This window comes from Rosa chinensis, chromosome 3 (genome assembly GCF_002994745.2).
Source record: "Rosa chinensis cultivar Old Blush chromosome 3, RchiOBHm-V2, whole genome shotgun sequence".
Lineage (NCBI taxonomy): Eukaryota > Viridiplantae > Streptophyta > Magnoliopsida > Rosales > Rosaceae > Rosa > Rosa chinensis.
Window position 1 is genome coordinate 22,091,531 of NC_037090.1, and position 20,699 is coordinate 22,112,229.

The 20,699-nt window shown below is 37.2% G+C and overlaps 1 protein-coding gene across 2 annotated transcripts; it reads right to left on the minus strand.

The window, feature by feature from the left end:
- Window positions 1-699: 699 nt before the first annotated feature.
- Window positions 700-18,792, minus strand: LOC112195369 (protein virilizer homolog). 2 transcript variants are annotated; one of them, XM_040517266.1, is made up of 28 exons: window positions 18,532-18,792; window positions 18,253-18,341; window positions 16,700-16,823; window positions 15,168-15,791; window positions 14,605-14,973; window positions 14,407-14,511; window positions 14,111-14,293; window positions 12,820-12,961; window positions 12,552-12,733; window positions 12,384-12,469; window positions 12,248-12,296; window positions 11,615-11,678; window positions 11,042-11,520; window positions 10,866-10,965; window positions 9,607-9,740; window positions 9,043-9,110; window positions 8,744-8,960; window positions 7,518-7,733; window positions 7,224-7,379; window positions 7,082-7,135; window positions 6,777-6,979; window positions 6,610-6,679; window positions 5,852-6,183; window positions 4,452-4,629; window positions 2,974-4,353; window positions 2,135-2,878; window positions 1,768-1,839; window positions 700-1,079 (listed from the first exon to the last, which is right to left on the minus strand). In XM_040517266.1, the coding sequence occupies exons 1-28, from the start codon at window positions 18,604-18,606 to the stop codon at window positions 1,056-1,058; spliced, it is 6,519 nt and encodes a 2,172-aa protein (XP_040373200.1). In that variant the 5' UTR covers window positions 18,607-18,792; the 3' UTR covers window positions 700-1,055. The 2 variants fall into 2 exon arrangements, with proteins under 2 accessions (XP_040373200.1, XP_024191549.1); XM_024335781.2 differs by having other exon boundaries at window positions 11,612-11,678.
- Window positions 18,793-20,699: the final 1,907 nt, after the last annotated feature.

Below are 20,699 nucleotides of genomic sequence, written 5' to 3' on the forward strand. Positions count from 1 at the left end.
CAATTGTTTTTGGTTCAGGAGTGCATTTTGCTCTTATGCTTTTCAGAAAAGACAACCTGAGCTCTGAAGTGTGTTCATCTCTTTGCCTCTTACTCATCAATTATACCTGCAAGTGGAATAACTCCCGGGCAAAATGAGTCTAATTTTATCGTATCTTTGAGTAATTTCCCAACTGATGCTTCGATTTTGAAATTGGAATTTGAATTGAATCTCTTAGATTCAATTTGGGTCCTTTATAATCCCCCTGATTTATTAGATTCATCAAGTTTTGGAATCCAAAGGTGAAACCTAGTAATGAGAACTCAACCCATCAAAGTTACGTTGTCAAACGCTTCTCAAATTTATCTTCATTAATTTCTCCTCTCATGGATGCATCTGCCATCTTGATAGACTCTCAGTCCATGTTTACGATTGTTAATCATTACACCGATCAAGGTTCTAAGTCTACCAACTGTATCCAAGATGCGGCGTTGTTTATCTTCAAGATGGATAAAACTGGGAGAACATTTTTAGCAAATGGAATCAAGATAATTGGACTTTCAGTTGTATTAGGATGATGGAAGTAAGAGGCGCTTGGAGGACAAACCAGAAACGTTTTTCTTGAATTGAGATGGTGGGATTCGCAGGCAAGATTGTAGCCAGTATAGAAGGCACAAAGAGACCTTTTAACCTGGTAATTTGTTTTGAGATGCAGAAACATATTACAGCAATCACTCATTCACATGCAGATACATATTAATCTACAATTATACAATTTTTCACCTTCTAGCTTTGAGTGAAGGCCATATTATCTTAGCATACATACACCAACGCCCTAAAGATCAGACATTTGCAGCTAATAAGCTGGAGCAAGCCAGAAATTATATTACAAGGCTACAAAATGGTAGATGGAAAAATATAATATAATGTACACAAAACACATTTACAGTACATTACACATTTACAGTACATGATGAACAAAATTTCAAGAGACTAAAATTCTAATGATTGATCAAACGAACTCCTGCAAACGTAGGCATCGGGAAAATTGAGTCCATTGGTTCCATGCCATTCTGCTATAGCTGAGCGCCCAACTTCTCCTGTTAAACAACGACAACCAACCAAAACTAGAGGGTCAGGAATCGGGACAGCATAGTATCCAAAATATTCTTACATTGCATGTTTCTAACTTGCAAAAAGGAAAGTTCTTGAATCTGGAATGTTCCCAGCCAATAGCAAAATGAGATTAAAGATATGGAACAGCTCTCCATTCTGCACGGGAATGGAGAGGAGCCCAAATCCAGAAAGAAAGATACCATTATCCCAGCAACATTGTATTAGAGAATATAGAAGACAGAATACAGAAGATATGGAACAGCTCACTCCATTCTATATGGGAATTGAGAGGAGCCCAGATCCACAAGATACCGTTATCCCAGCAACATTATATTAGAGAATAAAGGACAAAGGATACTAGGAAAGATATGCAAAGGCCAACAAAGCACCACAGTACTTCTAAATAAAATTAGAATTTCCCATGAAAGCACAACGAACCACATGGGAGGAGTGACTTTAATTACTCACTCTATTTAGTTTTCAAATCCCATTTAATAATTCTATACTTATTTCATCTCAATTTTCATTATTGTTGGCAAATCCAATTCCTTTCTTTTAAATCATTTCATCCAAATGGTCATCAAAACCCTAAGCTCTTTTTTCCACACTAAAAATCTAAAACCATAAAACACAAATGAAAGTTTGGATGCTAAAAAGGCCAAAAGAAAATACCTGAAGCATCTGCATTAACTTTGGATGCTGCTCCAAAACTTGACAAAGTTTTTCTCGGTCACCCAATAGAGACTGCCATATGAAAGGAAAAAATAATTAGAATGGACCAAAATCAGATTGGTCAAACACTGAAAATTTTCAGTTGATAGTTCAACAGTTCAAAAGCTGAATGCCTGAACCTTCCCCAAAAAGATATTTGCATAAAAAGTTTTCTTGAATGATCTATTCAAATAAACTCCAAAATGAAGGTTTTGCCAACATCGCTTAAAACTGAAGACAAAGCCCAAAGCCCATAAAAAGGACTTTCAGTCTGCAATAGATTGTTCTGTGCCTCCACTAATTTCCAATTGGATAATGCAAAAAATACCTGAATAGCTTCTGGGGACTTGAAATATTCCTGTAATGACATTCCTGGATCTTGTTGCTGTTGGGATGTAGCATCCCCTAATTGAGGCAAAACTTGTGGTTGAGAATGGTCAACTTGCTGCTGTATATGAGCAAACTCTTGTTGCTGGGATTGATAATAGGCCTGCATAGGTGAAACCATTGGCTGTTGCAGCATTTGCAGTGAATGCATTGGAACTGGGCTCTGCAAGGAGCCCTGTTCCAAATGTTGTGAAGCTTGTATAGGTGGCCTAAGATGTTGGGGTGGTTGTGGAGGACGCGGAAGCTGTGGGGGCTGCAGTGGCTGCAATTGACCACCAGTATGAATAGACTGCATCGAAGACTGGGGGGCAGAGAGATTCTGCACCATATTAGGGTTGTCACCTTGCAGCTGAGTTGGGACGTGTCCATAGATAGTCATAGAATTAGAACCTGGCCTACTGAAAACCATATGAGGCACTAGGGCAGGTGGTGAATAGGCATTTACTCTCGCCCCAGAAGGTGCAGTAGAGCCCTGAGGAAGTTCAGTTGTTCCAACACTTGTCTGGTTATATACTGTAGACTGGGCAATAGAAGTTCTGTTGGGTGTCATATTATATGGACTAGATGAAAAAGGAGGTGGTGTAGGAGGGAGCGGTGGAGGGGGCCTGGCACCCCCACTAGGAGAAGAGATGGAACTTCTGGATGTAGAACCATTATTGAATGCAGAAGGATAATCTGAACGAATCTGCCAAAAGCAATCAAGACATTAATATATGCAGTGCAGATAAACCAGAAAGAGAGCTGAATTTGAAATTCAAAGAACATGCCTACAGAATTTACCTGGTACGCTGTGGAGGGCTGCTGTCCCTCATTCATAGAGTTCACAAATGGAGATGATTGACTTGGAACTGAATCAGAAGTCTGAGTTATCAAAGCTGCCACTGTTGAGGGAGGCGGCATTGGAGGTAAAGGAGGTTGATTTGGAAGAAACCTCGGGTCATAAAATCCTGGAGAACCTGTAGCTATAGGCACATTACCAACATGTTGTGAACTGTTCTTTGGAAAGAAATTCTGTGGATTCATTCTTGAATCAACTGGCAACTGTGCAGATGATCCCGATGAATTGTTATAGCCAAACACAGTGAATCTAGGACTATTTGCTGCTGCTGCAGATTCAAACCCACTAGAAGCCTTAACTAGTGTAGGATTTTTCGACTCATCAGAATGCTCAAAATACTTCTTGTCCGAAGAAACACTAGGTTCTCGAGTCAAAGGCATTTCAGGACGTGAACCTGACATCCTGGAAGAAAATTCACTTTGTGTGTTCTCATCCATATTAGATGTTAATGGTGTCGAATGAATATCACTCTCCGTCTCTTCAACAATCGAGTGTGGAGAGCTTTGCTCAACAACCACAGGAGCAGGCTGCTGCAGATTATCATCTGGCTGAGGAAAGGGCAATTTGTCATCAGGTTCAGACTCCTCACCATCAAATACTATGTCAATTCCCTGAAGATCATCATCGGGATCTGCTTTCAATTGTTTAGGTTTGTTGAACTTCTCCATAGCTGAGTCATTTACAGGTGTTGCACTCTTCACCTGTATCGTTGCGTCCCCAACTACCGTTGACAATGGATTCTGGCGTTCCCTTTGCCTGGCCATAAATTCATCCACGTGAATTGAAGGAGGTCTCCCACCAGACGATCCAACTCGCTGGACTGCTATTACATTGGAATTAGAAACACCATCATTTCTTTCTCTTGCAACATAGTCGTCAACATGCATGGAAGGAGGCCTACTAGTATTTGGTTTCCGCTGCCGAAAGGTATCCCTGCGAGTAGGACCAGAGGAGGCAGTAGTAGAGCCCAAACCTCGCACAAATGCATTTTGAGTTGTAATCTCAGCCACAGAATTTTCTCCCCTGGCACGCCTATTTGGGCCATCAAGTGACGACATTTTCCTCTTACCAGAGAGATTTGATTGTGACAATCTATCTGGCAATGTTTCAGGACACTCCCACTGAAACTGATCTCCAAGTGCTCCTTGATAAAGATAATCACCAGTCATTTCAGCACCACCATCTGAGATTAGATGGATCTTTGAAGATACTAAAACATTTGGTAGTACAGGAACACTATCATTAGAAAAGATATCATCCATCTTCAACAAAGAACTCGGCTTCTGCAACAACAGCATTAATGACTTTGCGGATTCTAAAACCTGTATATTGATATTAAAGATGTCAAACACAATCATATTAGGCGAACAAATTTTGAAGCTTCTCAGAATTCTGTTATATAAATCAAAATCAGCTATACCTGATACAAGGGGATCTGAATATCAGAATCGGCAATATGGTCATCAGCTATTGTCTTCAACACACAGATTAGTTCATGAATGTAGTTCAAGTTTTCTTCTGCAACACCATTTGTTGAGGTTATATCATCAGGAAGGCCAAAAAGGAATTTCACTGCAATGACCCTGTCTGGATTCAATCTAATAAGAGCAAACCATAAGTCTAGCTGCTGACATAAATAAAGCATCATACACAATACTAGGAAAAACTGCAGACATGGAGCAAAAGAAATGAAAGTGAATATCTCCAACTCTCCAAGGCCCATGTGGAACAGAGAGAGCCTATGGGCAAATCAAAATTCCATGTAATTACAATAGTAACCTTCTGGCATAGAAGGGTGATCCTAGGACCCAATCAATTAATCCAGACTTTAAGTGTTATACTACTGATTAATGAATATCATGTTGCCATACAGTGAAAAGAACATGAGTTTTTTATGTATGATACTTTAACTTTATCAACACACTATAAAGATGTGTCACACTTGCTCACTCTTTTATAGAGCATCCTCTTAAAGGGATCCCTATAGTATAGATACATATGATGACAGTATATTCATATTCATATTCATATTAAATCTAGGAAATTACTATAAACAATATAATGATGTCAATATACACTCCCTTTGCACATTTCATGAATATGGGTATAGATCGAAGTAATGGAAGTACAAATAACAACTCCCAAGATCTATTGTTAAGTTCTTTCTTATATAGAGCATAGTTACAAAAAAAAAAACTTGCAAAAAATTTGAGATCAACTGTCTACTTGAATAATAAATTAATAATAATTGGTAAAATCCATTTTTGCCGAGTATATTTAAAACGGTATTTAAGTAATCAATCAACAAAATATATTTATTGCAACAAAGCCCATCGACACTTACACCCAAAGACAATTTTAGCCAACTTGTCTTGCTCATCATTCATCTAATATATTATATATATATATATATATATATATAACAATACAAAACAATGCAAATTGAGCGATAGTGTTGTCTAGCATATTCTTTCAATGCCCAAATAATGTTATCTCAATTAAGTGTGAAAATGCCCACTAACACACATTATCTTAGCATCAGTGAGCAACTATAACTAGTATCCCTAAGGGAAATTGTCTTTTATTGCTGTTTAGTCTGGAAGTATATGAAACTGTCCAATAAATTGCAACTAATATTCGAATACTGTATAAACAAACAAGCATAAGAAAAAAGTAGAAAGTTTTATGGTACAAGACGATTAAATGTCGGTGATACGTACACAATAATGACAATGGTAATCTAAAGATATAACAAGTCAACAACAAAAGTATGACTCTTAGCTAAATGAATAAAATAACCAGTAAGGTAAGAGAAATCACCTTTCCCCGTCAAGGCAGAACCAAAAAGATCCCATGCACAGTGCATTGACAGCATCAATTGCATAACTTGATAAACCATTGTTAGAATCAGCTGATCTTAACAAGTTTTTACAGCAACATAACAAGGGAGGGCACTTTCTCCATTCAGATTCATTAGGAAGACCACTATTGCAATTTCCATCCTTTTCATGTCCTTTATATGCTTCATGATCCTCAACAATATAGTGAGGACCATAAAAAGCAGCCGCTAAAGCACTTTGACCCTCATTACAAGAACCTAGTTCTTTGAAAGCAGTAAGGCATGCAAGTAATTCCTTTCCGGCTGAAAGAACCTGGTAAACAAGGCTACAATCAGCATAAACCAAGCATATAAGAAGTTTCAAATTTTTTACCTCCTCTAGATAAAAGTTATATTCTAAAGTTATTCTATTCACTTCTCACAATAATAATTCCAATAAGGCTCATCAAACAAGCAAGTACCCGAAAAACTAAAGTCATATGCAATGCTCAATTTTCCGGAATGTCTTCAACCAAAAAAGGAAACATAGTGCAAAAATGTTACTGCGCTCGAGCACATTGCTTTTTTCCATTAGACACATTATAAACCCAGTGGATCAATGAACTACATGAAGGAAGGTAATTAGCACCTTCATGCTCAAGTGCATTTCATATGTACCAAAGTAAATTCTCAGTTGGATTAATCAACATTAACTAATGCATATTGAACAGCAATCACAACATCAGAAGAAGCAAGTTACCTGACAAAACCTGAGGAGATATTTTAAAATCATGATAGATTCTTCAGTACCCACATTTGCGAACTTGTGCCTGTTAATCCAATGAGGTATTTTAGCAGATTTATGGCTAATCTGTATCGTATGAAATAAATACACCATGACGATATATGTACATATTATCTACTCACAAATCATTGCATAGACTTGGTTGAGAAATAAACATCAGTGAGAAGGACTTGAATACAGGGAGGCACCAACTAAGCAAAGAAAATCCAGATTTAGCTGAACTTCTACCAGCTAGGATCTGTATTTCATCTGTATCAGTGGCACCTAAACAACTATCGAGCACTCTAGTTAGCATTCGAATGGCACCCTCCTTCAACAATAGTGCCTGAAAAGGGAAAAGACAAGTATTAGAAAAGTATATGCTTCTTTACTATATAAAAGAGTCAGGGAACAACATAAATCAAAAAGAAAAGAAAAAAGTGAAAACCTTGGCACGAGGATGCTCCAATAAGCTGGCAAGGAAATCAAGATATCTATAAACCTGAAAAGAGAACATATCAGAAGAAAAGAAACAAACAAACATAATATACCAAATTAGTCCAACTATAAAACAGTTCCAACAAACTTGCCTTATAAGCATCCATATCTGATGGAGAAGACAACTCATAAGCATGATCACGAATCCATGAGAATATGGGCCGTAGAAGTACAGAACAACTTTCACTTTTTTGGCAAGCAACGCGAATAATAAAAACTCGAAGCATGTCTTGAATGACAACCAGTTCCTGTTTATAGTGATATCACCAGTTATGCAAGATGTATGAATAAGAAAGCCCATACTACCCACCCTTTTTTCTTAACGGTTCTAGCTAGAAAAAAAAAGGTAAAATAACCAGCGACTTAATTCAATAGATATAACATACAGATATAGCATAATGTTGGATAATCTGCGCTATTTTGTCCAGATGCTGTGTCAATTGGCTAAGCAACTTCTCAAGATGTGCAGGATTCAGATACCAGTTGACCTGTCTCTCCTTCTCAGGACCCAAAAGTGTCCCAACAGACAATTTTCTTAGGGCACTCAGCAAGGGCATCCCATCTTTCCAAAGCCAGACCCCTTCTTCTGGAAATAAATCATTCTTGCAATGGCAGAAAAAGAAAAAGAAAAAGAAAAAAACATGAGGGAAAGGAATAAAAAAAACATGATAGGCATCCCTTTCCAAAAAAGTTGCAATTAGTAATATCTGAGGATTCAGGCAAACGTATGCCACATTTAATACTTTATTAAATGAAAAAAATTGGAAAGATACCCATGGTAAACAATAGCCAATGTTAACAAAATAGGAGAATAAACGTGTAGTTCTAGAGCCAAATACATTCAATTCACTCCACCTTATACAAGATGAATTATCAATATATCATGATCCTCCACAAAATATTTTCTCTTTGGTGCACCGGGTACATGGAAAACAAAAACCTAGACTAGAGGTGGCACCACTAGTTAAGACTTATGGGTTCATGAGTCAAAGTAATCGCTTACAGAAAATTATATCATGCAACAAGCTTGTTAAGGTAATAGAATGGTCAGGCATGCTAAATCAGAGCTTTCTTGTATGGTCCTGCTACTAGGAAGAGCCTATGATTCACCAACATGAGTACGGGGTACGGGATACAATATGACACGATAAGTGGATACGGCAAAAAATAGATAAATAAAACAAGATACGATACATCATACAACAATTAAAATCAGATTTAATGTGTGTGTGTGTGTATTTATATAGCTCTAATAATTAAGTTTTAAATTGCAACACTGGACGCGTCTATATATTGCATTTATCTTCTCAGCCTCTTTCTATCAGAGAAATGCTCTTTTTCTCTCTACAGCAAAACAACATGAAACAAAGAAAGAGGGAAAGCAGAAGAAAAAGGATTCGACAAAATAACTGCTATGCTGATGATGCTTATCGATAATTATTGCCTCTCTTCTTAAATTCTTTGTTTTCAACTTCAATGGACACAGAAATATCTGTAGCCTCTAAGACAAGCTCCTAGTGAAATGTTCCATATTCCTGTTCCTCATCGATGAATAAAGTTCTACATGATTATCCAAACAAAGAAAAAAACACCGAAAAGAAACCTGGCATACCAGAAGGCATAGCAAACTGCATGTTTCCTTTGGACCCAAGGCCAGCAAGGAAGTAACTTGAACACTAGCAAGGAGAGAGTGGAAAAGCCCAGGAGTCCAGCCATAGACTGGCCAACAAGCAAGTGCTGAAACAAGAAGATGGCAGATAGCTCCAAACCCAAGGGCAGAATCAGGATAAGGAGAAGATAAGTCTGCAGCACATGCGGCTAGTTTTGGACTACAAGCGAATAATTGAGTCAAATTGTATGCAAAAAAAGATAACTATTAAGGAAGGAGGAAAAGGCGCATGATCCAGTTACCTTACTTCTCGGTGCAATCGTAGAAGCGCATTCAACAATTTGGTATTCCTGTGCTGCTCTTGTACCTCCTACAAATTTAAGACCACATTTTAACAGACAACTGATAAAGGATACATAGTACAAATACAATCAGTACTGAAGTCCCAAATGGCCTCAAGCTTAGAAGCCACAATGGTGTCCTGTTCATTTAACCCCGAGATTTCAAGAGTAGAATGAAATGAAAGTTCATGATTATCTAGCATGCATACACCCTAGCCCTAGCATCCTTCCTCAAAATTTAGTTAGAATCAAGGTCGACAGTAGACATCCTACAGCTATCACATAATAAAACCACTTCGTGTAATTTTCTACTTAACCACAACTATCCTCTATCCTAGACATGTAATGTGGTTTTCTGCAATCAAATTATCAACATGTAAGGATCCGGCATATGGGTTATAAGAACACCAAGATTGTAATGATTATTTACAAACTCCGTAGAACAATAATGCTACTTATCTCATTCAAATAAAGCTTCCCATAAAAGAATCAATCATATAGAGGCTAGGATATAACGAAGCAAACCTTCAATTTCTGCAATAAATTGATCAACAACACAAGAGTTGGAACCATAAGATCAACTAAACTCTGCTCACGATTACGTTCCAGCAGTAAATCTGATGTAGAGTTGCATTCTGTGCCCTCATCAACAAGGTAATCTGTTCAAGGCAAAACAAAGACACATTCTCCAAAAGTTAGGAAAGAAAAAAAAAATGGACCCTCTAAAATATCACAAAATGTGGAACATGAAGATCTTGAAACAGTATGCAGTAGTAGTGACAACTGACAACAAGTGTGCAAGACGACAAGTGATACAGTAAGTATAGTGGACACTACAGATCACCACAAAGATCTGTGATAAATATCTGTGCAGAAACAGAACTCAGAAAGTATAGCATAAAGTCATGACAATAGTTTGTTTTCTCCGGAGTCCAGAGTAGAAGACCCAGGAATGTTTTAAAAGTTGTAATTTCTAGTAGATCTCACCCTTTCAAGCAAAGAGAGTATATGGCCAAGAGGGGATCACTATCATAAATAATTCACACTTATTTAAAAGCTTCAAATGTATAGGTCAAAAACTGCATCTTAATCTTTCCTTGTTTCACTGAAAAAAAAAACAGGCAATTACTGGAAATCCCAAATATATATAAGCCACAGAGAAAAATTGCATCTCCCAAATTGAATAGAGCAATGTTTTAGAACCCAGGCCAAACCAGCCAGTCAGACCAGGTGGATCATCAATGGGTTTAATTCTACTCTAGGATGACTAAATTATGCGCTTCCCTAGTTGGATCCCATGCATGACTCAATTAAGAAAAACCAGCGAACTGGATTAAGTAACCCAGTTTGCTGTCTGCTAATTGTAAACGGAAGAAAATGCTACACACACAGTATTCTTCTTCCTTTACATAATTGTTTCTCTCCGTGTGCCATCTTCTGAAAGAGACGACACACCAAGGAGTGAAACATTACAGGATGTATCATTACTCTATGGAATAGACTTTCTCCCCCACTGACGGGTTTTGAGAGAGAGAGAGAGAGAGAGAGTTTATCAAAGGGGCCAATAAGATGACAGAAAAGAGCCAAACCAATACATAACAAAATGCAAAAGTGAATGTTATAGAATGCTAGTTTGGTGCTAAATCATTTGAATTATGAAGAAACTGGGTCAGAGCAAATTGTTTGGCGAGCAAAATTTGTATCGGAAACTGTGTGAAATTCTTATAGTGGTTTTTATAAATCAGCTCACAAAAAAGGGAAAAAAAAAAAAAAAAAAGACATACCATAACTGTTCGAGGACCTCTCAAGCATAAACCTACAGTTGACCAAAACTGCATAGATTATAGCTATTGCTCCCTCATCATATAGAGTAGCAGCAACAGTCTGCATCAACAAAACGATATGAGCCAAACAATCCATCTAATGATACGATACACTCGAAGAATAGAAAATCACATACCGAATTCTCTGAAATGAAAGCCAAAATGCGAAATGCTGTTGTCAACTGTGCTACAGAAGAGTCACGAAGAGTCACACCATCAAAAGTCTTGTCAGAGATGAATTTTCCAAGATTCTCCATAACATTAACATCTGAACCACCACAAGGATCTCCAATAACATTTTCTGCATCTGTTAGATCTGACACTAGAGGGGTGGTTGAAGTCAAGTGGGCATCTCCTCCAGAAGCTATCACAGCAGCATATCGTATAAGACCTGTAACTCCATTTTTATGATATACTACTCCAGCATCTATCCATTCCAACATCCGTGTGGGGGCATCTTTCCTATTTGACCCTGGAGAAGAGGAATGTAAAGCCCTATGGAGCTCCGTAACATGTCCAATCCAGGATCCAAGAGAAGATGCAGTTGAATCAGAAACAATAACTTCAAAGATCTCAGCAGCTGAGTGAAATATCGCAAGATTTAACGGTGAGGCTCCTGAACATCCAGAATTGTTTGACTTAGTAAAGCAGAACTAAGAACACATAGTTTTAAAATTTCAGACTTAGAGATAGAGCAAGTTGATAACCACTATTTTTAGTAAGCGGCTCCGGTTCCTTGGCAGAATGTAATGCTTCAATCAAAATTTTAACAGCCTACAAAAATAACGTACTTAATTGTCAATAAACTGAAGCATGTAAAGAAGTCAAGAACATTATGAACAAGAATAGCTCATATATGACACAATTGTTAGAATCAGTCAATTGTAAAGACGCCACACAAATCTACATTCATGTCTGCAACTCTATGCTAATTTAAAATAACATCAATCTATTGCAGCCTAGCATCGGTATAAACCTAGCAAGGTACCAGAGGCATATGTTCAAAAACTTCAATAAGAGAACTCACCAATCAGTAACCAAATTATAAGTCATTAAATATAAATATTATTACCAAACACAAAAATCACTTCAGTTGCATATGGCTCCAAAAAGACTTTTTCTTCACTTTATTCTCCTAAAAACATATAAACTAAAGTTTATGTTTTCTTCAAATTCCATTCGAGCAATTTATGTACAAAGTATTTACAACACACCCAGATCAGAGGTCTTCCCATCCAAATGCATCTCAAGTAAGAAACGGAAATATTTATATGTTTCTGCATTATTAATCATATATGATCTCAAAAGTATACTCAACAGTACCCCTAAACCCGAAACAGTACCTCTGGAAAATATCCCAAAGCCAACAGTGCCTGGCGTCCACAGTCAGACCTGCAAATCAAACAAAAAGTCGTTAAGACCATTAATATTCATTGAGTCATTAAGTGTTCACAATCAGCAAAATGCATTCAGTTCCACCTTGCAAGAGCACATAGTTCCCACAACACCCATAAAAATTCTTCAGTGTTTGGAGCCGCAGTAAGCAAACGATCTATGGCGTTAACCTGTACAAAAGCATTAGAGTTGTTATCTTAGAGGAAAGTCTGTATTAGAGAAAATAAACCGAAAGGAGAAAAAGGTACCAACCACCCTCAAATGCATCCCAACAATCATTCCAACCTCCTGTGGAATGGAAAAGAATCCTTTGGATATGGAAACAGATGCATATCGAAGAGGAAGACACACATCCTTGTTCACATTATCACCACCCCTTAGGGCATGTATTATAGTTGCGGAAAGTTCAGGGTGCTGTAGCAGGAAAATTAGGCCTGAGCAAGAAAGCATGCAATGTGATTAACTATGACTTGGATTGATGAATATAATAAAGTTGATGATAACAAGCACTTAGAGAGACCTGAGCGACAAAACAGAAGGGAAAGAATAATGGCCTCAATAGATGATGTAATTTCCACAAATAAGTCCATAGCACGTCCTACTTCTGAACGTAATATGGATGACGACAATAGTGCAACTGCTAGAGGAAGAAATCCCCGCTCCTGCATTCAAGGTAATTAAATAATTAAGCATATTGCAAAACAAATTCCTTACATAGAATAGCTAGCTACAAATTTATATTTCTGATGTAGAACCCCATGGAAATAGCGGAGAGAGAGAGAGAGAGAGCGAGCATAAGGCAGAATGATAGAGAAGATTAAAAATAAATAAAATCATTTGATGAATGAAAAAATATTTGAAATGGGAATTGAGTTGATTAGAAATTTTAATTTGAGTTCACTCCGGTTAGGGAAGTTGGAGATTTCATAATGATTAAGAGTTTAACTAAATGAATTTGATTTCATGGCTACCTATACCTATCAATGGCAAGCATATAACTCTTCCTCTTTTTTTTTTCTTTTTTTTTTTGGTGTGTGAAACTTGAGAGTCAAAATCCACAACAGAAAAAACTAAAAAATAACTTGACATGGCCAAGCCACTACAACATATCCTCTAACTAAGGCAGGTTAACAAACTTGACGGAGGGACTCCAGAACATAGTAGTACAAATCCAATAAAAGGCTGTGATTAGCAAGCATAGTATTTCTCCCTCTTTTTTCTTTTTTTTTGTGTGTGAAACTGGAGTCAAAATCCGCAACAGAAAAAACTAAAAAATAACTTCACATAGCCAAGCCAATACAACATATCCTCAACCAAGGCAGGTAAACAAACTTGACAGGGGGACTCCAGAACATAGTAGTACAAATCCAATAAAAGGCTGTAATTAGCAAGCATAGTATTTCTCTTTTACACAACCGGTCCAAGCGACCAAGCCTGGCAAAGGAGGGTGGATTGCAAGCAGAATAATATGTTATTTATCCCATCCATGAGTCCATTAGGGATACACAGATTGTCAGTATTTTGACAAGAACAAAATTTATAACAAAAGGTACGGTGTTATGCTGACCTAATTTAGAATAATAGTAATAAACAAGCAGTAGTAGAAGTGGGAGAATGCTGAGCCTAATTTTAAAGTTACTACCTTTTCCTCTTAAACCCCTTAATCCCACACACACACATATATATATAAGGGATCCCTTCAAGTAAATTAAAATGAACGCCTGATATTTTCCTTATATTACCTATATTATATAAATTAACCATATGTTAGAATCAGAGGAGAATTCTGAAAATCAAAGAGGAAGATATACCTTGAGAAGATCCAACAAATGCAAGTCGATATCCCGATTTGAGAAACAACAATTTGATGAAGCCATCAAGTTACTGGATGCTTTATATGACAACAAACCTTCAGTTTGACCAAGAATCAATTTTCTGGTTGCACGAGCAACAGGGGAAGGATCTTCAATTGGACCACGTGAAGTTATCAATTTCTGCAGTAATTCTTGTCAATAAATATGAACTACACTGACATCTAAATTAGACCTAAAATGATAAACAGGATTCACATAAATAAAAAAAGGTAAAAATAAAAATTATGACTGACCAAGAGCTTTTTAAGTTGCGATTTTGCACAGATAAGCATGTCCAAAGTATCACTTGTGACCCTACCAACAGTAGAGAGACCTCCCAATACAGACAAAGCTGCACACTGCAAAGAATGAATTACCATAAGAAACTAGTTGATTTAAGTCGCAAGTACACATGTGGAACCACAACCAGCCTCACCAAATTAAAAGTATACCTCAAATCTTGAAGTAACCTCATAAAATCTTAAGCGATGAAGGACATAAGTTGCACATGAAGCAACGTCATGACGCTGTTTTTGCAACAACAAATTCAACAATCTACTGTAACCATCACTGACACCAGATGGAATATTTTCATCTTCACGAGGCCACCAACCTAAAAATCCTTCACATCCAAAAGAATGCTGAGTAGCCTTCTCAACAACTCCAAGTAGAAGTAATGTTGTTGCGGTAGTATTCTGCTTATCACGACTGAAGACATGTACAAGCTGCTCCATTCCCCCACCACTTACAAAGTGAAAGCAGCTCACTCTTCCAGAGCACAAAAGAAGAGCCACACTCAATCCCAGCATGACATTTGTATCCTGTTATAAGATCAAAAATTGATCACATTAAATGTAGGCATGCTATCATAGGGAGACCGGGGGGGGGGGGGGGGGGGGGGGATGGGGAGGGAGAGAGAGAGATACGAGCATCTGTCATTGTTTGTATAAGTTGTATGGTTGTATATTGAAAATGTGAAACAATACACAAGTGAAGGAAACTGTTTTTCATTCACCTGTGGAAGTTGGTGATGTCCAACACTTGAAAAGTCCCTATTAAAGCAAAAGTACTGACTTAACCAATCCACCAACTGTTTGGAAGTTACTAAATCAGCCTTAGAGTCAAAAAAATTGCAGTCTTCCAATGATTCATCTGATGCATTCCCTGATTCCTCTTTAAAGGATTTATAGAGTTGAATAAGCTCTGTTCTGGCCTCACTAAGAACATTGTGTGGCTCTTCAGAGTCACTAGATCTGCCCCAGGAGCAAGTCACATAACAAGTGGCAGCTGACACTACAGTGCTAACTATTTTATGCAATGCATCCCCTAGATTGGGTAACTTACAAACCTTCAACATTAACTGTAATAATTGCTTAACTTCAATAGATAAATCTGATGCTGTAACAGGTAAAGATAAAGTATTCAGAGCTGATAGTGAGTCCTCAATTGTCAGATTAGTTGAATGTAAAGCCAGAGGGAGGTCTTCAAGCTTCCCCTCAGCAGAGCTAACAAGATTAGTTATGGAGCTATCATCAAATTCAATGTTGAATTGTCCCAGATCTTCTGCCGTGTTTCCGTATATAACCAAACTCAGACTACGGTAGCTCCCCCTTACAACCAGATGATTAGTTACAACAGCCTGCAGATAAGTATGACTCCTGTGAGCAACGAGATGCTCTGAGAAGCTACAGCATCATGAACATAATAAAAGCAAAGATGTGTGTGTGTGTTTGTGTGGATATGTCTACATACATATGACATTTAATATGGAGACAGTATCAATATTAACAACTAGGTACACCTACCAATCCAAAAAGGTTCAAATAAAAGTATTCCCTCAGAGGGCCTGTACCTCTCTATAATTCCGATATTTATTATACTAAGTGGTTTTTTTTTTTGCCACATCAATGGAAGTCGTTTCTTATATATATATATATATATATATATATATATATATATATATATATATATATATATATATATATATATAGTAGATATAAATACTTGCTATAATTACTACTTATTATGTACGACTGCCTTTTTCTCAAGTAAACAATTGATTAACTCAGATAAAACGAACAAAGAAAAGAAAGGCTTCACTATGGACGTCTTTGGCAACAGATTTTATGCGTCAAGCTTAATTCTTCTTGACTGAATAATAGTTTCTTCCTAGGGTTTCTAGGTTTTTCAGTGTATCAATTGTGCAATTATTTGCTTGAGAGACTTCTCATCCATTTTATCCGTACCTTTTCACATGTCTAATTAAGTATTCCTTTCTTATCAACACAAACAAACTGTCCAGGTATAAGTGTATTTATTATGGCATCCAGACAGGTTTAAAAAAAATGGTACAACAGCATCCACCTTAAACTTGCTAGTAACCCAATCAATCTCTTATGAAAGCAAAAGAGCCAATCAATTCAACTAAACAAAAGCCTAAACAAAATTAAATGTTCATCAGCTCAAAATTAACCATCCACCACCAGAAGGCACTCTATGAGAATAGCATCATCAGGAAAGATAATTGGGTACATAATATTTAATTACCTCTACTTCGAGCACATTTGATGATGAAGGAGAATACAGGAAAGGCTGACAGAGGCGCCTGAACCTTGTCTCTCCCTCACATTGTACAAATACCTCCAAAGCAAATGAAGGAGGTAAAGTAGCCCTGTAAACAGAAGTAGCAATTCAGAATATCGAAAGTAATGCGACATCTATCAAGCATCATTGAAGGTCAGTATCCAAAAGTTAATACCAGGCTTCTACAATTCAATGTTGCATTTCTAGAGATAAAAGCACTATTGTTTCTTTTTAAGAAATGGAAACTTCATTTTAAGAAGCCAGAAAGAATGCGCAAATAATGCTGAATGACAGAGAAGAAGTCCACCACTAATGTCAGCAATCTCCAATACAACTTAGTTTCATTCTGTTTTTCCTAATACAGACAACTACCACAGAAAACATTAGTAAAAAACTGAAGTTCATCCATTGGAAACAAGAAATAAAAAAGAGAGAACAGAAACCCAGCAAGAAAATCCACCCAAAAATACAGCAAGATACACATTATTTCCACCAACAAAATTGCAATAGTTCTTCCATAACCAAAGGCATAAGCGGGGATAAAAGAAAACATTTCCATCAGGGATAATAGGCGGTAAAGCACTTTTATTCACTGCCATTTAGGCTCCATGAAGTTAAAGTTATGTTCCAATCCAACAGATGAGGATGAGAATAGAAAATTGACAACTCACACATTGCGAGTAAAAGACGATATAAAGAAGTGCAGGACGGAGATCAAAGGATAGCCATTTATCTTTCAAAACCCTAGTTATATCCCTTTCCCAAAACCAGAGAAAAGCTTGAGAAAAGCATCATAATCCCGGTGAAATGAAGGCTTCTAAAAGGCCTATCAAGACCACATAGAATTTCCATATATTAGCATCAAGGCCATATGTTCAGATAACGACATTCGAAATGAATTCCCTCTCAAATTCCAGGCTAAGTCAACATTCCTCTTGTTTATTAACCAATTTCCGACACCTAAAACTTAACTTTTCTTAAATCCTGAAACTAATTCCCATTTCATCAACTGCTCCCTTCCCTTCTCTTTAATCCCACAGAAATCTCGCAATAATTTCTCAACTCATTTGGCCACTGGACTAGGAATTTTTTGAATAGATTAAAATGAACAGTAAACATCCAAAACCAACTAGCGACTGCACCGAATCTAAGCCTCCCAAGTCTCACCCGTTGACCATTACTGACATGAAACTTACCTATGAAAAGTAGAAAACTTTCACCGCTTACATAAAACCCAAACATTATAATCAAGAAACAATTTCAAGTGATGCAATGCGATGATCCAAAATGCATTAGATTTATACCATACATTGTTCCTACAAATAATAGGATAGGCACTTTAATCAAATAAAGAACAAAGAATGCATCCAAATGGCGATGACTACGAACGAGCTGAATCCAATTCTCAAATTGTGCCCCAAATATTGCAACTATTTGCGAATTCCGACTATACTGACTAGAATCCACAAACAAACATTAAAGCTAAAGAAATTGCATGAATTAGAATAAGCTCTTACCCCAGAAGTGGCACTGCTTGTGAAGCCGACGAGGTGTTGTGTTCAAGAAACTCGCAAGCAGTGATCACAATCGGCTCAGCAAACAATACCTAACAACCATAATCCAATTCCAATCAGTAACACTCAAATTTGAAGAAATTCAACAATTTATACATATGGCGCAGTTCAATTCATCCAAGAACACCATGGGCATAAGATTAAGAGTCAAAATAGAGCAAAGTTGGCAAACCCTAACTAGTGAAACTAAAATTCAATCGAAAAGGGAGAGGAGAGATTGACCTCGTCGACGTATTCATCGAGATGGGGGTGGTCGAAGGTGTGGGCGAACAAGACGCAGGGCTCCGGCCGACCCATTCTGGTGATTTTTCAGATCCTAAAACGCGGTTTGTCTAAGTAAAACATGGACTTGAGAGTCCCTTGGATTTGAATTCTAGGGTTTTGCAGCAATTTATATTTGAACGTTAAAAGGGGTTTTTCAGGTTTTGTCACCGACCTGAAACGAAGGGAAACAAAAATAGAGGGAGAGAAGGGTTTAACTTTTACTTTGATGGGGGGTTTTGTCAATAACTTTTTCACGTTTCTGAAGGGCAGATATCCTCCTTTCAAACAAAAAAAAAGGAGCAGATATTCTTTTTCTATTGTTAAAAGACAGATGTTATCGACAAAAAATGGTGAGATATTTCTCTTTAGGGGAAATGATAATTAAGGTCGTTATGATAAATTAGATTACATAAAACAATTTATGTTAAACACTCCATCTCTTAGTAACACTAGAAAAGGCAACCGCGCTATGCCGCGGAAATTGGATTGGTTAGTTGTTAACAATTTTTTATGTAGTGAATAATTCTTTTTGTAATTCTGATAAAAAGTATAATAGATCATAGTTACATAAATTTGAGCAATACAATTTTAGATTGTAGCTTAAGTAAATTATGGCCGATTCATAAACAAAGTCTCTATTGAAAATAAGCTGCTTGAACAGATTACACATTTGCGAGAACGACAATTACAAAAATATGATTAATGAAACTTTTCCATTTTTAAGATTTTTTTTTTTTTTAAAAAAAACTTACTTCAGGTATCATTTGTAGAAATTTACAAATATAAAACAGAATTGTTCTCATATAAAAAAAATAATTTAAAAAAAAACTGAAAAGATATGGCAAAATTGAGGGGAAAAAAAAAAAGGACAGATTGTAATTTTAGTTAAAAATTGGGGGCAAAACCGTCATTCCACTATTACATGAACAGTGATGAATAGTGATGAACAGTGTATCTGCTGGGAGGCGGAAGGGAGGAAGATAGAGAAAAAAGAACAGTGGCAGAGTCGTAAAAAAAAATCAAATGAGGGCAAAATTGTCTTTTTAATAATGAACGGTGATTAATGGCAGTTTCGTATTTTTCCATAAATGCAAGGGCAAAATAGACTGTTCACTGTGCTTAGCACAGTGTAACAGTGCATTCATGCTTTATATATGTATAATAACATGACCTTAAACGTCGGCTCCAGTCGATCACCCCAACCTTGGCCGCTGAGGGCATCCCTTCCCACGGATTCAAGATGTACAACGGATTCAAAGACGATCTTGATTGTCTCTCTACTGTGGATGCCGCACCAAACAATTCTTGGATGGCTTTGATGCGGCGTCATCTGCTTGCTGCCCAGACATCAATTGGGATTCCAGTGATGAAGGGCCGTAATTCTCTACCCATGCTTGTTGTCGTCAACCTGGTTTCGACCAAATTCAACGCTCAAGGATTTTGGTTGGGGCATTCAATTGGCGCAACTGGTTTCTATGTGGTTGCAGCAAGAAGATATGGTGATGGCACCATTGACCCAGCTAGGCACAGGCGCAGGGAGCCGAACACTGCCAAACTATGCTATGGAAATGGGCTTGGTGTTGGGCCTCTCTACATAGGATTTTGGGTTTCTGATTGGGCCTGGTTTGGGTATATTCTTAAGCTCTTTAAATCCTTTATTTAGTTTTATTTTACTTTTCCTATCACTATGTCTTTGTTACATAGTTCATAGGCTCGTTTGAATAAGTGAGCATGGGTACCGTCAAATGATTGGACCTAATCTATGTATAGTTGTGGTTCTTGCCACAAACTCTTTATCTACCTATAGATGGTAGAGGGAGAATATGTAATGGTCATTTCTGGCTTGAGTATTAATATATCAACGTGATATTTTCAAAATAAAAATAAAAATAATAGGGCATAATAATAATAACATGACCTTAAAAAGACTAAAATTTATAACTCATGTCATCATCTCTCTCCATCGTCAAAGTCTTGGGAGGCGACATTGTCACTGATCAAGCCCATATCGCCCCTCTCCCTGACGTCATGAAGACCTCGATCCGACCCGATATTGTCACCTTCGTCAGCCATCAGGCCTACATTGTCTCAAAAAAGGCCGGCAACTAGACCTCCGTCGAGTCCTC